The following is a 22,019-nucleotide window of genomic DNA, read 5'->3' as shown; positions in this document are numbered from 1 at the left end:
TGGAGGAGGGTCATAGGGGGAGGAGCCAGTGCACACCACCTGATCCTAAAGCTTTTACTTTTGTGCCCTGTCTCCTGCGGAGCCGCTATTCCCCCATGGTCCTGACGGAGTCCCCAGCATCCACTTAGGACGTCAGAGAAAAGCAGGTAACAACAGTTAAACGTAGGCTTACCACTGGAGATGTCCCCGGGAACAATGCGCGGGCGCCATGTTCCCGAAGGCCTGCGCATACACAGTAGACTCTGTCTACTAGCTGCTGGAGAGTAGCGCATGTTCCCTCTTCTCATAAAACGTCCCTGTACCAAACTATCACTTTAAACCAGGACACTTATGAGTTACACAGGTTCTGTGGCTGTCTGTCTTCAAGCCTGCATTTCAGCTGGTTTTAATCAGCCACAGAACCTGTGTAATCCAGGGGCCGGTTTAAAGGGATTGTCTGGTACGGAGGAAGGGTTAGGGAAGGGTGAACTGTGAGCTTCTGGGCATATCATGGATTGTAAACGACAACAGATAGACGTATGACAATAACATCAAACATGTTAGCAATGTCATCACACATTCTTCTCATCTGTGGGGGCCACTTACACCAGGTAACAATTATGGAGTGGGACGCAATGACTAATTGCTCATTTCCTTTCAGGTCTGCAATGGTCTCTTCCTGTGCGGATGTCCCGCTCCTCTTCCCACGTCTCTTTCTGTTCAGCAAGAGAAGGTTAGCGCGGCACAGCCTCATACAAACACAGTGACGCTATCACCCACCTTGTGCCACGTTCTCCTGCGCTGGCTTGCTCTGTTGCCCCATAGAGGCCCCGAGGCTCCTCAGCAGCTCCTTGTAATCCAGGGTGTGTTTTCTGCCTACGCAGTAGCGGTTCCAGAGCCTGGAGACACACAAACATTGCAAAGACTCGTCATGGGACTCTGTAACACCACCAGTGTGAGACGGGGAGAGGGAGTACCTCCTTTTACAGCAAGGTTAGCAAAGACTGCTATTTATTTCACATACCCCTCATGATGAGCTGAATTACCAAATAGTACTGTCAATTATTACATTATTTGACTTGAGGTGCAAAAGTAGAAAGGGCCATAAATTAATGTGGGTGGAGAATAATGTGTAAGAATATTAACCCTCTGCAGGCAATCAGGTGCCCTAATACCTGTGTAACAATAGGTTGGTACAGGAAAAGAATCTCTTCCCATACTGATTACTATGTAGCCGTCGATGGACTAGATTGCAGAGATTCAGGACAGACATGAAATGATGCAGTGCTCTACGTCACTGTGTTACTGACAGTACAGCTCTCTCAGAATGTGCTTCTATACACAGAAATTCTAGCATTCTGTAAAGATTTGGCTTCAAACACAATCACTGTCTGATTCACTAGTCTATAAGGAAACATGAATTGTTACATAAATGCTATATCTGTTACAGTAATACTTTCACATTGTGTGGCCCGGCTTCCATGCTTGTTTGTGGCGTGGGGACGGAGATGGGGCATCGGTTTCAGATGGGTCTTATGCACCCAGCATGGGATGAGTGCAGGGCCATCTTAACGTATAGGCACACTGGACAGATGCCCAGGGCCCCACAATTCTAGGGCCCTTCAAACAGGGACAGGCTGGGTCAAAGGGCATCTGACTCCTGGGCTGGTGTCTCCGGGACTTCATGGGAGCCGGTAGAGAATGCTGATTGGCTCTGCTCTGATTTGTGCATTACACCCAATCAGAGCGGCCAGGCAGCATTTGCTACCTATCTCCCAGGCTGCAGCAAGACACCAAATAGATTTCTGCTTGCTGATTGGTGGATGGATGAAGCTATCCACCAATCAGAGTGCAGCATTCTCTACCTGCCTCCAGCCAGAAAGCGAATGGCTGTCAGCTTGTTGATTGGTGGATGGTTGGAGCTATCCAGCAATCAGAGCGCTGACAGCCATTCACTGGATGTATACTGACATAGATGGACGGATATTCGCACTGCGGCTGCTTTGTATCTGTCTCATATTCAGGCCTATTACGTCCAGCTGCCCTTTCAGCACTTGAGAAGCATTACTAATTTGACTGAGAAGCTTCCATTTTACCTTCAGTTTATGCTTAGGTCTTTGTAGGGATATTCTTATGTCTATCACAGGCATGTTTAAATTGCTCTACTGTCCTATAAGATTATCTGTCCAATCTTTCTGTTTGGAGAGAAAATCTGGCAAGGGAGCAAATGACAATCACCATTTGCTCCTAAAAGCTGGAAAATTGTAAAAAATTGTCATTTGGATAAATTGTTTAAAACAAATGGATTTAACAAATTTGTCTGAACATCCATTTTTGTCTGCTTTCCAGTGTTTGGGAGCAAATGGCCAATTGTCATCCCAGACATTACCAGATTTTCTTTCCAACTAAGAAAATTGGACAGATAATCTTATAGTGTGTACCCAGCTTAAGCCTCTACCCAGGGCTGGATTAACAATGGGGCGGATGGAGCTGCAGCTCCAGGCCGCCCATTGAAAATAGGCCCACAGGCCCCTACAATGCAGCCGGCGCCAGCCAGGGTATTTTACCTGGTGGAGCCAGTGTCCGCTGCAGGTCATCTCACAAATGTTTGCTGAAATGCATTGTGCCCCCAATCTCCCACTGCTCCATCTCCGGAAGCTCAGTGCCGTCCAGGGGTGGGCGGAGAGTGTGAAACTGAAACCACGCCCACGATGTCATTGCTGGGCAAATGGGAGTAGGATGAGGTGGGGATGGGAAACAAGCCCCAAGAGCCAGCATCATTGGGTGGGCGGGGTGTCCAGTCCCCGGAGGCTCTGGGTAGTGGGCAGGGCTGGCGCCAGACTGGACATATGATTTTGATGTCACCTGTAGCTACCGCGGGTGCAGGATGTACGGCTGCTATGGGGCTGAAAAACCAGTACACTCCTCCTGCAACAAGTACTGCTACACATGTTTGAGAATGCAACAGTGGGAACACCACGCCTCCCAGCAACATACAGTCGGGTTGGACCACACTAGGCAGCCACTGACAGCATCAGACGGAAAACACCAGGATAAGAGGAGCCCGCAGCCTGACGCCTCCGAGAAGTAGCCGCACACCTAAAGAAGTGAGCGCTCAGTGCCTGCAGTAGCGCCTGAGAAGTGAGCACAACCGGGAGGTATGCCCACTCATGGGAGAATGCTGTGGAGAATAGTCACTCTCTTGTGGCTGGGAATGGTAAAGGGCATAGCAATGGGGCCCACACAGATATAGTTACGCCCCTGACCCTGTGTTCCTGCCACCTCACCCTGTTTGCCTAATGCCTCCTGTGTGTGCTTACCACTTCACCCTAAGTGCCTGCCACCACACCCTATGTGCCTGCCACCACACCCTGTGTGCCTGCCACCACACCCTGTGTGCCTGCCACCACACCCTGTGTGCCTGCCGCCACACCCTGTGTGCCTGACGCCTCACCCCTGTGTGCCTGCCACATTACCCTATGTGTGTGTCTGCCACCTTGCCCTATGTGCCTAATGCCTCACCCCTGTGTGTGCCTACCACCTCACCCCTGTGTGTCTGTAACCTCACCCTGTGTGCCTGATGCCTCACCCTTGTGTGCTGCCACATCACCCTATGTGTGTGTCTGCCACCTTACCCTATGTGCCTAATGCCTCACCCCTGTGTGTGATGATCCCTCACCCATGTGTGTGCCTTCCACCTTATCCCTGTGTATGCCTGACACCTCACCTCTTTGTGTGCCTGCCACCTTACGCCTGTGTGCCTAATGCCTCACCCATGTGTGTCTGTCACCTCACCCTGTGTGCCAGAAGTTCACCCCTGTGTGTGTCTGTCACCTCACCCCTGTGTGTGCCTGCCACCTTATCCCTGTGTGCCTGAAACCTCACCCCTGTGTGTGCCTGCCATCATACCCCTATGTGCCTGATGCCTCACCCGTGTGTGCCTGCCACCTTACCCCTGTGTGCATGATGCCTCCCCCCTGTGTGTGTCTGTCACCTCACCCTGTGTGCCTGACGCCTCACCCCTGTGTGTGCCTGCCACCTTACCCCTGTGTGCATGATGCCTCACCCCTGTGTGTGCCTGCCACCTTACCCCTGTGTGCATGATGCCTCACCCCTGTGTGTGTCTGTCACCTCACCCACTGTGCCTGACGCCTCACCCGTGTGTGTCTGTCACCTCACCCCTGTGTGTGCCTGCCACCTTATCCCTGTGTGCCTGACACCTCACCCCTGTGTGTGCCTGCCATCATACCCCTATGTGCCTGATGCCTCACCCCTGTGTGTGCCTGCCACCTTACCCCCATGTGCCTGATGCCTCACCCCTGTGTGTGCCTGCCACCTTACCCCTGTGTGCATGATGCCTCACCCCTGTGTGTGTCTGTCACCTCACCCTGTGTGCCTGACGCCTCACCCCTGTGTGTGTCTGTCACCTCACCCTGTGTGCCTGAAGCCTCACCCGTGTTCGTCTGCCACCTCACGCTAAGTGTCTTCCACCTTACCCCTGTGTGCCTGCCACTTCACCCCTGCATGTACCTGCCGCCTCACCTGTGTGTATCTGCCACCTTACCCTTGTGCTGCCCCCTTACCCTCAACCTGTGTGCCTGACACCTCAAAGACATTTAAGCGGAGCAACATAATGTGGGTGCAACTCCATGGGGGGTGCAGTGCGACCATCGTCGGGACAGATGACTGACGGCAGCCAGCCACTAACACTACGGCATCTATACACAGTACCAAATAAAAAACAATTTCTGGCCCAGGCACGTTTGAGCCCAGCACTACTCGGAAGACGAGTTCAGCGTTGCACAGGCCTTGACGTCATGCACCTACGCGCCACACAGTGCATACTGACTTAGGCTGCTGCTGAGGGCAATTGAGGAGGAGAGAAGCCAGATTCCACTGCAAGTTCCGCAATTACATCTCTGACATACTGTCTTTCAGGTTAATCTTCTGTGGGGGCAATGGGGGTGATTCAGAGTTGATTGTAGCTGTGCTAAATTTAGCACATCTACGACCAGGCACACTGACATGCGGGGGGACGCCCAGCACAGGGCTAGCCCGTCTCGCATGTCAGTCCCTGCCCTATTGTAGAAGTACAAAAGCATCACACAGCGGCAATGCTTTTGTACTTCCGGAGTAGCTCCCGGCCAGCGCAGCTTTTGCGTGCGACATCATGCAGCCACTGCGGCCTGCCCTCCGCACGGTCCGGCCAATGCAGCCAAACGCCGCCGTGCCGCGCCCTCCCGCCCAGCGAACGCCTCTGCCTGTCAATCAGGCAGAGGAGATCGCTAGGCAACGACAGCCGTCGGCTGTCAGCCATGCGCCGACGCCGGTGCATGCGCACTGCGGCGCCGGTGCATGCGCACTTCTGACCTGATCGCTGCACTGCGATAAACGGCAGTGTGCAATCAGGTCAGAATGACCCCTAATGTGTGTTATTATCTTCCTGTGGGGGGAAATGTGGGTTATTATCTTCCTGTGGGGTGCAATGTGGGGGGTGGGGTTTCGGTGGGAGAAAATGTGGGGATGATTGTGCACAGTCGTATCTGTATTGGCGTCTTTTGCCAGATACACATCTGTGACTTTACGCAAATGCCGCTACAAGGCCCTTCCCTGGTGTACATCCATACATATGAATGTGCTAGGACTGAGGCACCCACTTGCAGCATCTATAGACTTTGTAACACCGATTGGTGCTTCTGTGGGTGCACTATGTCAAAGTCAGAAAAATATCACGATGCACACTGCCATATTTGCACCTCATACAGGTCTGCGCTGCGCATGCGTGCGCTCTCCCGTGCGTGCGCATACTCGCTGTTGCGGGCACCCGCGGGCGCGCGGTATGTGCATTTACGGTAGAGTTCATGTGTTCGTAGCGTGCGACTCAATCGTTACATATTTCCACTATATAATGTATTTTGTAGATCATGGTCCCTTTGATAGATTCTGAAAGTTTGGTTAATGTAGCATGTTCATGGACAGAGAAATCCCTCTTTGTTTGACACGAAGGGTCAGACAGGAGTAATACTGTGGTGTTTAGTATCCATCGGAAGAGTATTTAATTAGCAATATTCCGGTGTTGGTTTGAAGCGGATTAATCGCTCGTGCGAATAGTTATGGACATAAGAAGTTTATGTCCATTTACTATTATTTGCACTTACTTATCCATGCGGCGGGAAACCCAGTTCCCCACCCACCTGAGCAGTTGGAAATCGTCACAGCCCACCTGTATGAATCAACCTATGACCTTTTGTTATAATGCGAGGAGGAATTCCTGTGTCCAATGAACAATGGGATTGTAGGGACCATAGAATTGTATTGTGTGTGGGGCATAAATAGACAAGCCGATCACATCCAGCTCACTCTTCAACGGTTCTCATTGCTGAAAATCGGGAGCTGGATGTCCAGAGGCGCATGCGATCGTTCCCCTTGTGCGTAAGTTTTCTCCGCAATCATATTGTCTTTCTTGTTGTTATGGGCCATATCTCTCTCTCTCTCTCTTCTCTTCTTTCTCTCGTACTCTCTTAAACGTAATAGTATTGTATTGTATTTCCTGTGTAGTTATCTGGTTAGGTAGTCTATGTTATATTGTAGTGTATGACTTGTATTGTATTAATTCTTTTGCAAGTATAACATTCATAATATATATATTAGGCGTTGGACCCTAAGCACGGTATCTGTGTATTTCTTATAGTGTTAAGTATTCACAGAGCGTCGGTGACGCTCAAACAGCTTTTAAGTTAATAAGGTTACACTGTGTTGCATCTACACCCTATCTCTACACTAAGGTTTAACAGCATATTACATTGTTTATGGTTTAGATTTAAAGGTTTAACCTTGTGAGCGTCTGCGCCGCTGGTGATCTCCTCGTGGTCTCGAGCGTTCGCATCGCTATAGCAAATCATTACGTTAGTCGGCAGCCAATAGTGTGCCTGCCTGTGATCTCTTGGCCGTGAGCGAACGTGACGCTTGAGCGTCTCGACCTCGGCTAAGCGATTGCTACGCAACGTGCGTACCCTTACGGTACTCCATACGTCAATAGCGTACAGTGTTCTCAGATCTCTTAAAGGGTTTTAAATAAGATAAATATTTAGCTTTATCAATTGGGGGCTCGTCCGGGATTTGAACCCGGGCGTCCTGTCCTTCACATATCTCTGCTAGGTAATTTCAGCAGACATTATCCATCAGCAAAGGGCGGGAGATAATATTCTTCGCAGTGCTGACGGGATAAGCGTCTGCTTCGCTTAGTAAAGGGTGCTGAAGGAATCCGGAACCGGAGGTAAGAACAACACGCTAGTGTCTTTTAAAACTGTTTATTTCTGTCTTGCGTACACACGCACATATCTGCATTTCTTTTTCATTCGTGTATTTTCATATATCACTCTCCTGTTTGCCATTTTTATAATTGATAAAACGTGCTAAGAGAGATTTGTCGCTATTTCATAGTTAAAGTGTAAAACCCACATGCAACTCTACCTAAGGTAAAAGGAGAGATTGGTGTGTTGCGCGGTAGACGATCGAGGATCATCTACATTGATAAAAGTGTTAGTTGTGTTGCGGTGGACATTGGTTTTGTGTACACGTGTCTCTAACAAAGGGCTGAGACTCGCGTACGCCAAGGCCGACGCACGCAGCGTAAATTACGCAACGGTGCGTCTGGGTACGCCCACGTAACTCAAGTCACACGACAGTGTTGATTTTTAAGTAGCGCAACAGGCGATAAGTAGTGCAACAGGCGATAAGTAGCGCAACAGGCGATAAGTAGCGCATCCGGCGATAAATAGCGCAAAATCTATTTTAGTGTCCGAAATTTAGATTAACAGATCCTTCTCCAAATTCACAACACATCTGGTCTAAAGAAAATTTCTGCGCAGAAATAGAAATAGAAGCAAAAGTGTACGTGTGGTGAGTGAGTGTTTTGTATATATAAGTTTATACAATTTTACAGGTTGAACCACAAGAAGTCGAGTTCTCGCAGAGGTACATACATGTAAGTGACGTGCATGGTGGCTAGGGAGGCATCTCTGGTTAAACATAAAATTTGAGCAGTAGAGAATAGTAGACCAGGAGGTCATACTACAGACCGGGAGGTCCAGGTACAGCAGACTAAGAAGTCTGCCATAAAAGAGAAAAGGGCACAACCCAGGGGGTTGGTGCAAAACCCATATAGGCCAATAAAGCTCTGGCTGAAGGAATTCGCAGCCGAAATTTTCGATTCCACTGGTCGCTCAGCACATAAGATTAGTTGCTTATGTGCTGAACGATTGTACCGCACGTAATTGTGTACATTAGTTAATCTGACCAGTACCATTTGTGTACGATCCCGGTCATAAAACTATTTGTACACTCTGATGTGATTTGTGTAATTTTTTATTTTCTGAAGGGAAGTTCGCTGGTCACTCAGGAATTGTCCAACAACCAATAGTTACTGGAAAGAGTAAGTGTTCTGCGGATATCCCTCGCATGTTCCAGTAAATAGAGGTTCATAGGGGCCCTGGGTCGAGTACGCCAGCACTAAGGCAGTGTGTGGGTCGTATTGGTCGGCGTGGGCGAGTGAGTGGGGTACTCGGTAAACCGCCACCGTCAGCCTATCGTGAACATTTTGGTTTTTGTAAGGGTTCGCTGAAGACCCTGATTGAAGGTCAGAGGTGGTGAAAGCAACGCCTGCAAGTTATGGGGGCCAATTGTTCAGGAAGGGGGCGATCAACCTCGGTTCGGGTTGATTCAGTAAACCGACCAGTCGGGTCGGCAAGGTACGTAATGTGTGAAAAATATGGTTCACATACAGAGGTTTTATGTGATGAATGGGAGAGAATGACAGTGCATGACGGGGAGAAATTCCCAAGAGTAGGTAGCTTTAGCCCAGAAGTGTTGCAAAATTTAAGGAGGAGGATATGTCTCATTAAATCAACAAAGAGACGAATCCAACATTATGATTATTTGCAGTTATGGCAACAGGAGGGTGAAATACAGAGAGGATTGGCTCTGGCGGCAGGATCTAATCCTATCAAGAAATTGATAGCGACGGCCCCGCCGCCACCATACATATCAGGAGAGAAATTGGTTGCGGAGAATGACGCATTAGGGTGTAACAAACAAACACTTAGCAACTGTGTAAATGTTAATAAGTTAACTAATGCAAGTATTAACCCGTGCAAGTTGTACCCTGTTTTGAACTTTCCCCAGGAGTGTGATCAAGAGGACGAATCGGCAACAATATCAGCGCTCTCTCTAGCAGCCACCATAGCAGAGACAACAGTAGGCACGGCTCCACCCACGAGATTAGTAACAAAAGCCCCTAGCGGAGGGATAGGTGAGGTCGTATCTACAGGTAAGTACGGCACCATACACTACGCTGAAACCATTTCACCACAGGCTGTAGAACCTACACAGAGTGATGTTAGTAGACTTAATCCTGTTAGGGTAATAGCAGTGCCAAATGGGAAAACTGACACGACAGGAATCACACCTGTTAGGAACATTGCCATGTACAGCCCATTTTCCCGAATGGAATTAAGAACCATAGTGTCTGAGTTCCCTGACCCTAGGAAAGACTTAGTTGCCAGCCAGAAATACATCAGAGACCTAGGGAACACTTTAGAGCCCAATAACAAAGACTGGCAGGTATTGCTGAGGGCATGTTTACCCTCAAATGTCGACGCAACTCAATTTTTGGCTGACTGTGGATTAGATCAGGATGTACCTCTTACAGATGTGTACAACAAAGATAACGTAAAAAGAATAAGTTTACAGTTAAAGGAGTATTTCCCAGCAGTAGTTAAGTGGAACAAGATTTTCTCCATTAGACAGAAAGAGTCAGAAACTGCTGCAGAATATTTTCACAGGGCATTACTAGAAATGGCAAAGTACACAGGTATAGAGGACATTAAAACAAACATAAACCATCGAGAAGTAGCAGTATCTGTACTAATGGATGGGTTAAAAGAGACATTAAAGACAAGAGTACAGACCACGCAACCATGTTGGCGAGGTCTGTCGGTGGCTACTTTGAGAGAGGCTGCTATTGATCACGACCGGAATATCACCCGACACAGGGAGTCACAAGGTGATAAGTTAATGGCCGTAAGTATACAGGCCCTGACCACAAGGCAGCCTTTGTATAAATCACCAAACCCTGTGGGTAAGTCAAATGTGGTAACTTGTTTTTCATGTCATAGACAGGGACACATGGCACGAGACTGTAGAGTGAAAAATTCACAAAACTCATATCAACCCCCTAGACAACGACACGACACACGACATTGGGAGCAAGGTCCGCAGAGACGGAGTTATGAGCCACATACAGGGGAAACAAAAAGATTCCCCCCGAACAGAGACTGGCAAGCAACTGGTAGTTCCCATTTCACCCCTTCACAAGTAGTTGCTGCCAGCGGGATTCAGGGAGGTCACCATACCCAATAGGGGTGTGGCCATACCTGTAATCTGCAGCCAGTAAAATTGATTGCAAGTCTTGGGAGTGAACCAGAAATTGCAATCAATGTAGCTGGTAAATCATTAAACTTTCTTGTAGACACAGGGGCGGCCAAATCAGTGATAAATTCGACAGTGGGCATGAGAACCACTGGTAAGACAATTCCAGCCATAGGAGTAACAGGAGTAGTCCAGCACTACCCTGTTAGCAAACCAGCCGAGATTACAGTAGGGCCGTTACATACCAAGCATTCCTTTTTGCTGGCTGCATCGGCACCGACTAATCTCCTGGGAAGAGACTTATTGTGCAAAATGGGGTGCGTCATTTATTGTACTCCTGAAGGTGTATTCTTGGACATACCTGAGAATCACGCTCAGGAAGTGCGAGACATGTTAGACTCCCCGTCAAAATTAATGTCACATACCATTATGACAAATAGGACTCCATCCCAAGTAGAGGAAATGACATCCCAGATACCAGAGTCACTTTGGACTAAAGATGGACAGGACACTGGATTGATGGCAAACGTAGCTCCGGTAGTTGTACAAGTAAAAGATGGTAGGATAGCTCCAAAAATCCCACAGTACCCTCTGAAGCCAGAGGTGGAGTTAGGAGCGTATCCCGTAATAGAGCGCTTGCTACAACAGGGCATTCTGGTAAGAACGTCCAGCACTGCCAATAGTCCCATCTTCCCTGTTAAAAAGAGTGGGGGGAGGGGTTACCGGCTAGTGCAGGATCTAAGGGGGATTAACAAAATAGTTGAGAGTCAGTTCCCCGTAGTGCCAAATCCAGCTGTCATCCTTATGCAAATCCCTCCCACTGCGAAATTTTTCACTGTTATTGACCTCTGCTCCGCTTTCTTTTCGGTACCTCTGCACCCTGACAGTCAATATTTGTTTGCATTTACATACAGAGGAGTCCAATACACATGGACTCGATTACCACAAGGTTTCATAGACAGTCCAAGTATCTTTTCCCAGGCTTTGCATGATTGTTTACAGTCTTTCCAACCAGAGAGTGGATCAGTATTAATACAGTACGTGGATGATTTACTACTGTGTTCTGATTCATTGGAAGCATCCCTGAAGGATACGAAACAGCTCCTGTTTCATCTTTCAGACACAGGACACAAGGTTTCCAAAGACAAGTTGCAATTATGCCAAACTAAGGTAAAATATTTGGGACACTGTCTAACACAAGGACTGAGACACCTGACCGCTGATAGAATTCAAGCAATTAGAGACATGACTCTGCCACAAACCCAGCAACAGATCAGAACATTTTTAGGAATGTGTGGGTATTGCCGTAACTGGATCCCAGGGTTTTCCATTCTAGCGTTACCTTTGCAGGAGATGGTCTCCTCAAACAAACCTGATCAGATTTCGCATACAGACGAGTCCGAGATGGCATTTGAGAGACTTAAACAGTGCCTAACGCAGGCACCAGCATTAGGTATGCCAGACTATGGGAAACCCTTTGAGCTGTACGGAACAGAAAGTGCTGGTTGCGCGGCAGGCGTCTTAACCCAAAAGCACGGTGATGCCAGCAGGCCGGTAGCATACTACAGCGCTCAGCTAGACACAGTAGCGCGATCCCTCCCCACATGCTTGCGAAGCGTTGCTGCGATAGCATTGCTAGTAACGAAAAGCGAAGATGTAGTGCTAGGTCACAACCTCACAATTCATACACCACATGCAGTGTCAGCCTTGCTAAATTCTGCCCAAACCAGGCACGTCTCATCAGCACGGTTTACAAGATGGGAATTGGCACTAATGGCCCCCGTAAACATCACCATAAGGAGATGCAGTGCATTAAACCCTGCAACATATCTCCCAGGTGTGCCTGGACAGGCACAAAGGGTGGAGGATGAGAGTGGTGGGGAAGGAGAATTTAACACAAAGGAAGACACACATGATTGTATGGAATATTTGACCCAAAATTTTACCGCAAGGCCTGACATCAGTGACAATCCACTGGAAGATGTAGATCTAACTTTCTACACGGATGGTAGTTGTCACAGACAGTCAGACTCGGGAGACTTGTGTACTGGATACGCAGTCGTAGATGACCAAGGCACCATAGAAGCGGAACCGCTAGGCCCACCTCACTCAGCCCAGGTTGCTGAACTGGTCGCCCTAACCAGAGCATGTGAATTGGCTAAGGGCAAATCAGCCAATATCTACACCGATTCTAGATACGCATTCGGGGTAGTCCATGATTTCGGAGCCCTATGGCGCCTCAGAAATTTCATGACGGCAGCTGGAACACCAGTAGCGCATGCAGCTCACATCAAAAGGCTTCTAACAGCGATACAGGAACCCGACAGAGTGGCTGTTATCAAGTGTAAAGCACACACATATAGCCAAAACCCAGTATCACTTGGTAACAGCCGAGCAGATGAAGCAGCTAAGTTAGCAGCTGGTACCCCCAGACAGACAGACACCACACAACTGATGGTATTTAATACCATCAACACACAGAAGTTGTGTGAGATGCAAAATTTGTGTTCCACACAGGAAAAGGCAGCCTGGAAGGCAAAGGGATATGGCCAGGAGTCCTCAGGACTCTGGACGGATGGACAAGGTAAACCGGTGGCCCCCAGAGCATATCTCCCATGTTTAGCTGAGGCAGCACACGGGCTGACTCATCTGGGCAAGGAGGGAATGTGCAAGTTGGTAAGAGCATATTGGTGCGCCCCAGGATTTTCATCTCATGCAAGTAAGAGAGCAATGTCATGCCTTACCTGTTTGAGAAAGAACATCGGAAAAGCAATACCAACAGAACCATCTCATATCCCACCTGCAGGCGGCCCTTTCCAGGTAATACAGATTGACTTCATTCAATTACCCCCTTGTCGAAATTTGAAATATGTACTTGTTTGTATAGATGTTTTCTCAAATTGGGTCGAAGCATTTCCTGCGGCCACAAATACCGCTATGTTTACTGCTAAGAAAATTGTGCAGGAATTTGTATGTAGATATGGTATCCCTAGAATAATTGAAAGTGATAGGGGTACCCATTTTACAGGTGATGTCTTTCAAGGAATGTGTAAGTTGATGGGAATTGATAGCAAGCTGCACACTCCATACCGTCCACAGGCGAGCGCGAAGGTGGAAAGAGTGAACAGCACTATTAAAAATAAACTGAGCAAAGTTATGGCAGAGACAGGATTGACATGGCCAGAAGCTTTACCCATTGTACTGTACAGCATCAGAACCACTCCCAGGTCCCCTCTTAATCTGTCTCCTTTTGAAATCTTGTTTGGTCGACAACCGCATGTTATGATTAACCCTCAGGATGATTTGAAGTGTAACAATGAAGTGACTGTAAAGTATTTGATTAACATGAGTAAACAGCTAAGGAATCAAAATGATAATTTGAAGTTAATGATTCCTGATTTACCAGATAGTAATTGTCATGACATTGAACCTGGGGATTATGTAATGATACGGAATTTTCTACGCTCAGGTTGCCTTATTGACAGATGGGAAGGACCATACCAAGTCTTATTGACTAGCACTACAGCATTGAAAGTTGCCGAGAGAGAGACTTGGGTTCATTCGTCCCATTGTAAGAAGGTTGCTGATCCAGAGAGGTCCCGTGATAAGGAACAGACGGTAGAGGAAGTTGTATCACTGGAGTGTCTGTTCCAGGAGGACTGAGGCGGCACCTGAGCATTGAGAATCACAAGATCAAAAGCAGTTGTCGATTCCCTGTTCCCTTTTATTGTTTTTCTCCACTTCCCATCCCCCCTCCCTCAAATTATTTTTCCCCCTTCTCATTCTTCTTCGTTTCCTCCTATAAGATGGACTTGCCCCAAGAGACTGTGATCCGGATTTTCCTGTTGACCATGATGTTGACCAGAGCAGTCTGTTCCGGCGAGAGTACCATGGAGGTCGAGAGAGGTTCTGGAATGGGTTCTGATGACAGAGATGGAGGCGTAGTTTTCCGAGAACAACATAATCAACAAGCAAAGGCGAGTATCAGAAAACGATCCGATAGCATTGACCATAGAAGGAATTGTGAAGGATTGTTAGCTGAAGAAAACTGTATCTGTAGGCTCTGTGACAATGTAGTTGAGGATGGGTGCATCAAGAAATGCCAATCCAGTTTTAATATCCACATGGACCGGCATCCCTTGAGTGACTATCACTCCTTAGTGGGTAGTGTGTTAAATCAAACAGATTGCTGGGTATGCTCTCAAGTACCTCAAGGTCATAGAAAATCAGGACTAGTACCATTTCCTTTAACGATAGGGGAGGTACTTGAGCTAAGTGGTGGGAGGCCGGTGGACAGGAGGTTTAATATCTCCAGTCCTCCTAGTTTGAAGCTCCACCAATATCATGTGGATAGATCCCTCATATGTTTTAACATTTCCAATCCCCGAAAGCCGGGAAATTGGGAAGTGTCATGGAGTAACCAAACCATGACCTTTTCATATAGAGCAGATAGAATGCCGACAGATACAGAACTTATACGCCACATAGCCAGTAGAGGAAAATCTTTCCGATATAGGTATACCCTAGGAAATAGGATTACGAGAGTTGGAGAGGTATCACCAGGATACTGTGCACATATCGTACAAGCTGATACGTGTACTAGACAGATGGGAGAATTAGGGTTAGGAGATTTCACATGGAAGATGTGTAATATGGTTATGTCCTACTCCGTCCCATATGTTCTCCCCGATGATGCATATTTCATATGCGGGGGGAAGGCGTATAAGTGGCTTGCCCCAAACTCTGAAGGATTGTGTTATATTGGAAAAGTACTGCCTGAAGTAATGACTGTATCACATGCCAAAATGAAAGATATACACCGTGTTGCCCAAGCTCCTTATACTCACACCCATTACGAGCACGTAGTTAAACGGCACCTGATAGAAAGAACAGAGCATCCGGCCTCTGACATGATCCATGAATCCACCGGGATTCAGTTTCTAATCGCGTTAGACATCACTCGCACCGCCAGAGGAGTGTTGAATTATAAATACATATCTGCGCTCGCAAATTTGTTAGACAATATCACAGAAATGTATGATGACACATTTAGGTATACTGGAAGAGAACTTCAAGCTTATAAAACAGAACTAGTTCAGCATAGAATGATTCTCAATTATCTCACGGCAGTGACAGGTGGATATTGTGTCACACTGGCAACGCAGTACGGCGTGAAATGTTGCACATATATTACAAATAGTACCGAGGACCCGGTCGAGGTCATAGACCAAAAGATGGACGATATTCTCCAACTGAAGTGGGAATTTCGCAGGAGACACAATCTCACCCTTGCTGCTGTGAGTAATGAGCTGACTGGTTGGGTGTCATGGTTGAACCCGCGAAATTGGTTCTCTGGTTTAGGAGAATGGGCTCAAGGAGTCATAATGGATGTTGGGAAGTTTCTCCTATGTATCTTAGGTGTTATCATAACGATTGGCTTGATATTTAGATGCGGTCAGGCTTTAACGAAGTGTAAACAAAGTACCAGGGTGATGAGTTTAAGGAGTGAGGAAACTGTAATTCCAATGGATTTGATTTATGACCCAAATGTAGAAACAATGATGTGATGAAAATGCGATTTCTACGGTCCGTTTCTTTCACCTGTTTTTCCGTTTTCTCCAAGGTAAAAAGACCCACTTGGACGAGGAATTTGATGAGCCGATATACAGACAACAGATGGATTAAAGAAGAAGTTTTGACAACCTGATACACAGATTTTTGATGAACTTTGCCATAGATCCCCAGTTTCCCTAGAAATTTTAAAATTACGCTAGCCCAACACTTTTGTAAATCTATGGACATTGACAAAGCTTTTGCTCGCACCTTATGGGCAAAAGCACAAAGAAGACTGCATTCAACAGACACCGAACAAGACTTCAACCGACAAATGTTCATTTACCTGACATAGAATACCACTGCATTTACCGTAATTATGTCTTTTCTTCATCTCTACAACCTTCAGGTAATTACACACATAGTCGATAGGGAATACAGGCACAGATATCAGCAATCACATATTCCCCCATTCATGTATCATCAACTAAAATGTGCTCCCCATTTTGTTACAACCACAGCCGAAAAGAGCTCGGTAAAGTTTGACAGCCCATCCACAGACCCGTACCACGGGATAAGAAGGAATTCAAATGTATACTTCGCAATACCTCGAAGCTTGATTTAAAACACGTACGGCACGATGATACATGACCCCCAAGCACGGATTCATACACACATGCTTCTGCTATCGCACTAGGTCATACCTTTTTCCTACCTTCTCCTCTCCTCCCCTACCCAACCATGTAAATGTATTAACCCCTGACATATATTTTTCTCGTTTTGAAATGTTTTAGGAAGTGGCAGTTATTGTTGACTGCCAAAGGGTGGACTGTCAAAGTCAGAAAAATATCACGATGCACACTGCCATATTTGCACCTCATACAGGTCTGCGCTGCGCATGCGTGCGCTCTCCCGTGCGTGCGCATACTCGCTGTTGCGGGCACCCGCGGGCGCGCGGTATGTGCATTTACGGTAGAGTTCATGTGTTCGTAGCGTGCGACTCAATCGTTACATATTTCCACTATATAATGTATTTTGTAGATCATGGTCCCTTTGATAGATTCTGAAAGTTTGGTTAATGTAGCATGTTCATGGACAGAGAAATCCCTCTTTGTTTGACACGAAGGGTCAGACAGGAGTAATACTGTGGTGTTTAGTATCCATCGGAAGAGTATTTAATTAGCAATATTCCGGTGTTGGTTTGAAGCGGATTAATCGCTCGTGCGAATAGTTATGGACATAAGAAGTTTATGTCCATTTACTATTATTTGCACTTACTTATCCATGCGGCGGGAAACCCAGTTCCCCACCCACCTGAGCAGTTGGAAATCGTCACAGCCCACCTGTATGAATCAACCTATGACCTTTTGTTATAATGCGAGGAGGAATTCCTGTGTCCAATGAACAATGGGATTGTAGGGACCATTGAATTGTATTGTGTGTGGGGCATAAATAGACAAGCCGATCACATCCAGCTCACTCTTCAACGGTTCTCATTGCTGAAAATCGGGAGCTGGATGTCCAGAGGCGCATGCGATCGTTCCCCTTGTGCGTAAGTTTTCTCCGCAATCATATTGTCTTTCTTGTTGTTATGGGCCATATCTCTCTCTCTCTCTCTTCTCTTATTTCTCTCGTACTCTCTTAAACGTAATAGTATTGTATTTCCTGTGTACGTATCTGGTTAGGTAGTCTATGTTCTATAGTAGTGTATGACTTGTATTGTATTAATTCTTTTGCAAGTATAACATTCATAATATATATATTAGGCGTTGGACCCTAAGCACGGTATCTGTGTATTTCTTATAGTGTTAAGTATTCACAGAGCGTCGGTGACGCTCAAACAGCTTTTAAGTTAATAAGGTTACACTGTGTTGCATCTACACCCTATCTCTACACTAAGGTTTTACAGCATATTACATTGTTTATGGTTTAGATTTAAAGGTTTAACCTTGTGAGCGTCTGCGCCGCTGGTGATCTCCTCGTGGTCTCGAGCGTTCGCATCGCTATAGCAAATCATTACGTTAGTCGGCAGCCAATAGTGTGCCTGCCTGTGATCTCTTGGCCGTGAGCGAACGTGATGCTTGAGCGTCTTGACCTCGGCTAAGCGATTGCTACGCAACGTGCGTACCCTTACGGTACTCCATACGTCAATAGCGTACAGTGTTCTTAGACCTCTTAAAGGGTTTTAAATAAGATAAATATTTAGCTTTATCAACTATTGAAGCAGTGACGATACTATGTGTCACGATCCGGGTATCTGGATGCCATTTCTTACCCATCAGATGCCTCCTAAGGCTGGCTCAGCGCTCCAGGACCGGATCCCATCTGTTATCCTAATGTTCACATTCCTGCATCCTCTCCTGTCTCTCTGAGACGCTGTCACAGTAACGCCTTATTACATCTGGCATGGCGTCTCCCGCGGCCTCCGCCGCCGTCCCTGAGCTTCTGCATGCAGAGTGTCAGAGTGGCGATTACGTCAGCCGCGGCCTCCGCTGTATCCGCGTGGTTGGATGTGCACTTGTCAGCCTGGCGTCTCCTGTCTCCAGTGGCCGGCGCCGCCATTACTGTTTTCATTACCACATGGATTACAAACCAAACTTCCCTCCAAGTGTCTGCATGGGCGCAGCCATCTTGGATTCTGTCAGCTGATCATTTCCTCCAATCTGTTGTCAGTATTGTTAATCTGCATAATTGCCTAGCCAATCCCTTCCTTGCTGCAGGTATAAATACACTGTGCCTGAGCAAGGAAGGCGTCAGTGCTTTGGTTGTCAAACCTAGTTCCTGTTTGTCTCTCTCCTGTGATTGTCTTCCAGGTTCCAGCTCCTGTCTCAAGACTTCCACCATAGAGACCCGCACCAGCATTCCACCTGCGGTGTAGCCTGACTCTCCAATCCATTGTGGATTCATCTGTTTCCAGCTACAACATTACCTGCTTCCAGCTCAGCTTCCAGCAGAGTACAGCTTCCCTTAAAGGGCCGGTGTCCTTTCTACACTTTACCACTCTCCACCGGTATTATTATTTCTCCGCTCTCAAGTTCTACATTTCAGTTCATATTTCATCGCTCCCAAGTTCATTTATTATTTAACTGGTTCCAGCCAGTATCCACTCCGTGCTAACAACAGTCTGGTTCCAGCCAGTATCCACAGCAGCTGTTTTATCTTCAGCAACCCAGCTTTTCCTGGAACACCAGCTGGCACAATCCTGGGTTATCTCCATTGCTACAGTCGGGCCTGGTAAGGACTTTCCATCTAGAAGATCATAAGAACTATCTCACACTACCAGTGCCCTGTGGCTCCTGCCATCCTGTAGTACCCAGGAACTGTATTTATTCTTTGCTGACTTTTACGTTTTCTTTTACTGCTGCTGTGTTGCGGAGTTGTCATAATAAACATCATTGACTTTTATCCAAGTTGTCGTGGTCACGCCTTCGGGCAGTTATTATTCATGTTACTTACATGTCCAGGGGTCTGATACAACCTCCCAGGTTCCGGTACATCTCAGCCCCTACAACTGAGGCTGCCTCCCGTCAGCTCAGGCCCTCAGTTGTGACAGTAAGCACTGACCTAATGAATCCAGCCGGAGACCAGGATCAAGCGGCCAGGCCAATGCAAGAACTGGCAGCCCGACTAGAACATCAGGAGGCTGCACAGGGCCACATCATCCGCTGTCTCCAGGATCTCTCTACTCGGCTGGATGGGATTCAGACAACTCTCCGTGGATCAGGCGCGTCTGGTGCGTCAACCACAGTGACTCCAGCTATAACCCCACCCACCTTACCCATTTCTGCTCCACGTCTTCATCTTCCAACGCCAGCAAAATTTGACGGATCTCCAAGATTCTGCAGGGGATTTCTCAACCAGTGTGAGATTCAGTTTGAGCTACAACCTGGCAATTTTCCCAGTGACCGTACAAAAATTGCCTACATTATTTCTCTTCTCAGTGGCTCAGCCCTTGATTGGGCATCACCGTTATGGGAGAGGTCCGACACCCTGCTATCTTCCTACACTGCCTTCGTGTCAACATTCAGGCGCATCTTCGACGAGCCAGGCCGGGTAACCTCAGCTTCATCCGAGATTCTCCGTTTACGCCAGGGGTCACGTACTGTAGGACAATATCTGATACAGTTCCAGATCCTGGCATCCGAACTGGCATGGAACGACGAGGCCCTGTATGCTGCATTCTGGCATGGCTTATCTGAGCGTATTAAAGATGAGTTAGCTACCAGAGACTTACCTTCTAAGTTAGATGAGCTAATCTCATTCTGCACGAAAGTTGATTTACGTTTCAGAGAGAGAGCAACTGAGCGTGGAAGATCATCTGCTCCAAAATCTTCTGCTCCTCCTCCTCGTCAACTGTCACCATCTAAAGATGAGCCCATGCAACTTGGCCGTTCCCGTTTAACTCCTGCTGAGCGCCGAAGACGTCTCTCCGAGTTTCTCTGTCTCTATTGTGCAGCTCCGTCTCACACCATTAATGCCTGTCCCAAACGTCCGGGAAACTCCAAATCCTAGCTCGCCAAGGAGAGGGCCGGCTAGGAGTAATGATCTCCTCTCCATCTCCTCAAGATTGTAATCTCCCAGTCTCGCTTCAAGTTGCTCAACGTTATCGGAACGTCATTGCCCTCCTTGATTCCGGAGCGGCTGGGAACTTTATTACCGAAGCCTATGTTAAACGGTGGTCCCTACCCACCGAGAGACTTCCTTCGTCCATTTCTTTAACTGCCGTGGATGGCAGCAAAATTTTTGATGCAGTCATTTCTTTAAGGACTCTACCAGTTCGTCTGAGAGTGGGAGTTCTTCATTCCGAACTTATTTCTTTTTTAGTGATTCCAAGAGCCACACATCCTGTGGTCTTGGGCCTTCCATGGCTCCGTCTTCACAATCCTACAATTGATTGGACGACTACGCAAATCCTGGCATGGGGTTCCTCCTGTGCTGAGACATGTTTGTTTAAAGTATTGCCTGTCTGTTCTTCCGCCCCCAGGTCGTCTGATGTTCCACCTCCTCCATATCAAGATTTCACGGATGTGTTCAGTAAAGCTTCTGCTGATATCCTTCCTCCTCATAGAGAATGGGACTGTCCGATTGATCTCGTTCCAGGGAAGGTTCCACCTCGAGGCCGAACTTATCCGTTGTCTCTGCCTGAGACGCATTCTATGGAGGAATATATTAAAGAGAACCTAGCAAAGGGGTTCATTCGACCTTCTTCTTCTCCAGCCGGCGCAGGCTTCTTTTTTGTAAAAAAGAAAGATGGTGGTCTGCGGCCGTGCATCGACTACAGAGGTTTGAACGACATTACCATCAAGAACCGTTATCCTTTACCCCTGATTACTGAGCTCTTTGACAGAGTTAGCGGAGCTACCATCTTTACAAAGCTGGACTTGCGAGGTGCATACAATCTCATCCGGATCCGTGAGGGTGACGAGTGGAAGACCGCCTTTAACACCCGTGACGGACATTATGAGTACCTCGTCATGCCCTTCGGATTGAGCAATGCTCCAGCTGTCTTCCAGCATTTTGTCAATGAGATCTTCAGAGACATTCTATATCGTCATGTCGTGGTCTATCTAGACGATATCCTCATTTTTGCCAACGATTTAGAGGAACATCGTTTTTGGGTTAAAGAGGTTCTGTCCCGTCTCCGTGTCAATCATCTCTATTGCAAATTAGAAAAATGCGTCTTTGAAGTCAAGTCCATTCCGTTTCTAGGGTACATTGTGTCCGGTTCCGGACTAGAGATGGATCCTGAGAAACTACAAGCAATCCAAAATTGGCCGGTACCCTTAACCCTCAAAGGGGTCCAGAGGTTCTTAGGGTTCGCCAACTATTACCGAAAGTTTATACGAGACTTTTCCACCATTGTGGCGCCTATTACTGCTTTCACTAAGAAGGGTGCTAACCCGTCCAAGTGGTCTGAAGAAGCCATGCAAGCATTTCATCTTTTAAAACAAAGGTTCATCTCTGCGCCTGTTCTGAAACAGCCTGACATCGACTCTCCTTTCATCTTAGAGGTGGATGCCTCCTCCGTTGGAGTAGGAGCGGTGTTATCTCAGAGGGCT

General features: G+C 47.3%; 1 protein-coding gene across 3 annotated transcripts in view; it reads right to left on the bottom strand.

Moving 5' to 3' along the window:
• Positions 1-22,019, bottom strand: part of EFCAB6 (EF-hand calcium binding domain 6) — a 411,320-nt gene that overhangs the window by 255,465 nt on the left and 133,836 nt on the right. For all 3 annotated transcript variants that reach the window (XM_063928921.1, XM_063928922.1, XM_063928923.1), the window contains one exon: positions 760-878. In XM_063928921.1, the coding sequence (XP_063784991.1) occupies positions 760-878 (119 nt within the window). The remainder of the gene's footprint in view (positions 1-759; positions 879-22,019) is intronic.

This window comes from Pseudophryne corroboree, chromosome 6 (genome assembly GCF_028390025.1).
Source record: "Pseudophryne corroboree isolate aPseCor3 chromosome 6, aPseCor3.hap2, whole genome shotgun sequence".
NCBI classification, from domain to species: Eukaryota; Metazoa; Chordata; class Amphibia; order Anura; family Myobatrachidae; genus Pseudophryne; species Pseudophryne corroboree.
This window is presented reverse-complemented; position numbering and strand designations above follow the sequence as displayed.